Source organism: Microplitis mediator, chromosome 1 (genome assembly GCF_029852145.1).
Source record: "Microplitis mediator isolate UGA2020A chromosome 1, iyMicMedi2.1, whole genome shotgun sequence".
Taxonomy (NCBI): Eukaryota; Metazoa; Arthropoda; class Insecta; order Hymenoptera; family Braconidae; genus Microplitis; species Microplitis mediator.
This window is the reverse complement of record NC_079969.1, coordinates 27,185,224-27,189,088: the sequence shown is the minus strand read 5'-3', so window position 1 is coordinate 27,189,088 and position 3,865 is coordinate 27,185,224. Positions and strand designations below refer to the sequence as shown.

The 3,865-nt window shown below is 34.8% G+C and overlaps 1 protein-coding gene across 1 annotated transcript; it reads left to right on the top strand.

The window, feature by feature from the left end:
• The first annotated feature begins 742 nt into the window (after positions 1-742).
• Positions 743-3,557, top strand: LOC130670837 (uncharacterized). The gene is made up of 2 exons (XM_057474409.1): positions 743-1,026; positions 1,094-3,557. Exons 1-2 carry the CDS (start codon positions 892-894, stop codon positions 3,029-3,031), a joined length of 2,073 nt encoding a protein of 690 aa, XP_057330392.1. The 5' UTR covers positions 743-891; the 3' UTR covers positions 3,032-3,557.
• The last annotated feature ends 308 nt before the right edge of the window (positions 3,558-3,865 follow it).

The following is a 3,865-nucleotide window of genomic DNA, read 5'->3' as shown; positions in this document are numbered from 1 at the left end:
TCATAGGAACAATTTTGTAGGAAATTAAATTCTTGACAAAAAAGGTCATATTCATTTTCTTTATAAAATGTATATTTATAAAGATATTTTGAAAAAACTTTTTTAGATCTGATGAATTGAGCGTTTTAAGGATTACAAGATTTAAAAAAGTTTTTTCAAAATATCTTCATAAATACACATTTAATAAACAAAATGAATATGACCTTTTTTGTCAAGAATTTAATTTCCTACAAAATTGTTCCTATGATTTTTTCCTCTAATCTGCATATTTCATGAGATATTAAAAAAAAACCGCGATTGTATCAAAAAATTGTGATCATCCTGCGGCACGTGTTATTTTTACTTAAAATGAAAAAACCAAATTCCCCAGGTATTTTTTCACTAAATAAAAGCTTTCTATGGGCCGCCTGAGAAAATTTAATTTTTTACGACCACCCTACTGTTTATTTATTCAATTCCCTCGGAGTGAAATTTACTCCAAATTAGAGAGAATGTGGATTGAAATAAAATTCCGAATTCACTCGAATTTTCACAGTATAGGAAACTGGTTTTAATTTTTCCCTGAATAAAAAAATATATGTTACATATACATACCGATTTATTGACTAAAAAGTCCATATTTATTTTTTTACCGATAAAAATATCACCAGACTTCAAATTTGCCGATCAATTCATTATTTAAAAATTATAATTACCCGTTTTGTAAATTCATAAAAAAAAAACAAAAAACAAAAGACAATATTCAGTCAAATAAATAAATTATCTGTAACCTCATCCATAACTTTCTGCCTAAAAAAAAAATTAATTACAAATTAAATGCATCGATCATAATGAAGTCAGTATTCCCTTTATCACAAAATTTATCACAGTATAAATATATAAATCACCGTGATGTTGAACTCAGTACCAAAGCAAATAGTTTTGACACTTCAGTCTTCACCCCCGTTTCTCCTTGAAATAATTCTCGCTATCACAATAGCTCTCCTCTTATCAATCCCTTTGATCACCCGGCTCCAGTACTTTCTCGTACGTATCAAATAATAATAATAATAATAATAATAACAATAATAATAATAAAATATATTTAAATCAGGGTTATGTAGAAGAGCCACTCGCTTCCTTTGATCTCTACAACCCCCGACGTCACATCCACGAGCCGATATCGTCATCAACATCAGGATCCAATGAAAGCCTGAGCCGCTACCCCCTGCGTCATGTAAACTCATCACCGGACATTAAAAATTCATATTTAAATACTTTTACTATGGACATAAATCCTTCTTATCACCACAGTAATAATTCTACAGACTATCCTATTTCAGTCGCATACGACTACGGTTACTACAGACACAAATTGATAGAGACAAATTTAAAACAACATTACGGTAACCAGGCACCCGGAAATGTTGTCCTCAATTCCCTGCATCTCAGTTCAATCGACTCTCAAACGGACTTACGGTTGAGCGAAAAATATAATCACAGTTTTTTTGAACTCATTCCCGAACCCGCGGATCCGTATCAAGAAAAACGGGACCAATTGGTCACGATCATTCATCCGCGGGATCATTTTCTGAGGAAAGGGGCTCGGAGGCACGAGTCTGCTGATAAATCCACTGAGACTCTTTTTATCAGTAACGTCAATTGTAATTTAAATAATGATTTAGATGACAGCGAGCTCAAGGAGCGACTTCCGAGCCCGCGACAAATGAAAATCCATCGAATAAAAAAAGACAAGTCGTCAAATGACAACGTAAAAGTATTCAAATTTAAAATTGATTCGAATGAGTTTAATTCGCGGCCTATGAGTCCGTTCAAAGGTAAAAGTGCCGACGGTGATTCGAGTCCGCGGGAAGATTCGAAATCCAGCGCGGGAAAAATCGCCAAGAATTTGAATGAAGGGAAAGTTAAGAAGCCACGCAAGCAAAGGCGGGAAATAAAGGCGGGAGTTGATAATTTTAAGGAAATTAGTTCGGATAAACATTTAATTAAAGGTGATAATGATAATGGCGGGCAATATGACTCGTTGATTATCGAGGAGAACAATGGAGTCGGTCGTAATTTGAATAATTCGGAGGTCGAGTTGGAAAATTTCGAGAGGAAAATAAGTTCAATGACAATTCAATTGAACGTCGACTCGGAAAATAATTTGGGGGATACATTAAATCTTAGAGGAAATGGATGCGAGGTTGAGGGTGGGGGTGGGAGTAAGAATGGGAAAGATTTCGAATGCAGTTTAAATGAAGAAGTAGAAGAAAAAGTAAAGAAGGATGTGGAAGTAGAAAAATGTTTGGCGGCAGTAAGTGATGTATTGAGTTCGCAAAGTTACTACGGGAGTTCAGGTGTGACAGGAACTGCGACTGTGACTGGAACTGTCACGGGAGTTGGAGCTCGGGTTGGGGTTGGGGGTGGGGCTGGAAGTGGGAGTGGAATCGGATATGGAGGGCAAAGAGAAATTGAAAAACGTTCGCGACCCAACACGTCTAGTGGAGTGCTCACAAGAGCTTTTAAACATCTGACGCCAAAAGTTAACTCGAGACCGCGCTCATCGGGTGGCGGATTCGCTTGGGAAGTTCCTGATATCTCAGGTAAAGTATGGTCGGATGATAATTCTGAAGAGATGAAAAATAAAAGTAAAACTCCTACAACTCCGACGCGGATGAGAAGACCGAGATCCGCGAACCCGCAGATTTATCGAAAGAAATCAGACCCCGTGCTGCCGGTCCTTGAGAGCATTATTGATTTGACTTTTGACACGGCTGACATGCTGGATCCGTTTAGTGTCGACTGTCAGGCCAAAGGGGAAGACAAAAATCCCCCGTTGGAGCTAAAACATTCTGTCAGTGATAATTTAAATGGGGATGATAGTGGGGGTAAAAGTAAAATTAAAAATAAAGGGAAAAAATCGGTCAGCAGAAAAATGAAACCTGATAAATTAGTAAGTCAAGATTTGTCGCAGAAGAAACCCTTTTTAAGATCAAGATCTGGCAAATATTCAGTACTGAAAGTTACTAAATTTAAAAACAAAAAATAGTAAAATTTTAATAAAATTTTTGAAATTAAAACCTTTTTTTTTTGCATGTAGTCTTTAATCGCTCGGCACGGCTGAACTATCAGTGCTACAAAAAAAAAGTCTGATAGTTTTTTGTTGCAAATTTTATGCTCTACAAAAAAGGTCCTCAGCAAAATTACCCCCAGTCTATCAGTTAAAAAGTTATCGTCAAACGATTGATCCTAAATGCACATTGATTTTGACTGTCTACTAAAACTTTTGCCTGCAACTGCGAAACTAATAATCCCACGGCAATTTTACATTAGAATTTTTTGTCGAGCATAAAATTTCCTACAAAAAAGTCAAATGAATTTTTTTGATGCGGCCGTTAGTTTATCCGTTATCGTCTTCCGAAGCTAGGACTAATAAATTAATTTAGTCCGCCCACTCTTATTTTTTGCAACTCAGTCTTATTTCATATATATTTATATTTATGTGTTATTTTATTTTCTCTAGAGGAAAGGATTTTTTTTTATATATATATAATTTTATTTATAAGTAATAAATGATCGGACCAGGGATATTAATGCTGGAGAGTCCAAAAAAAGTAAGAGATAAAAATAGAAAGACGAAATCGAGAGCAATAACCACACGAGTACTCAAGTCTATTTTTTTGCTGACGTACTTTTTTTTGTGGACGTCAACGAATTATTGGATTACATGTGTGGGCGAGGAAATTCAATTGAGCTAGTAAATTTTTTTTTTTTGACCAAGAATCTATTTTATTTTTATCTTAAAATTTTTTTTATCGATTTATTTTACATACTTATTTATAAAGCATTACATATTTTAAATACTCTAAAATCTATTACTATT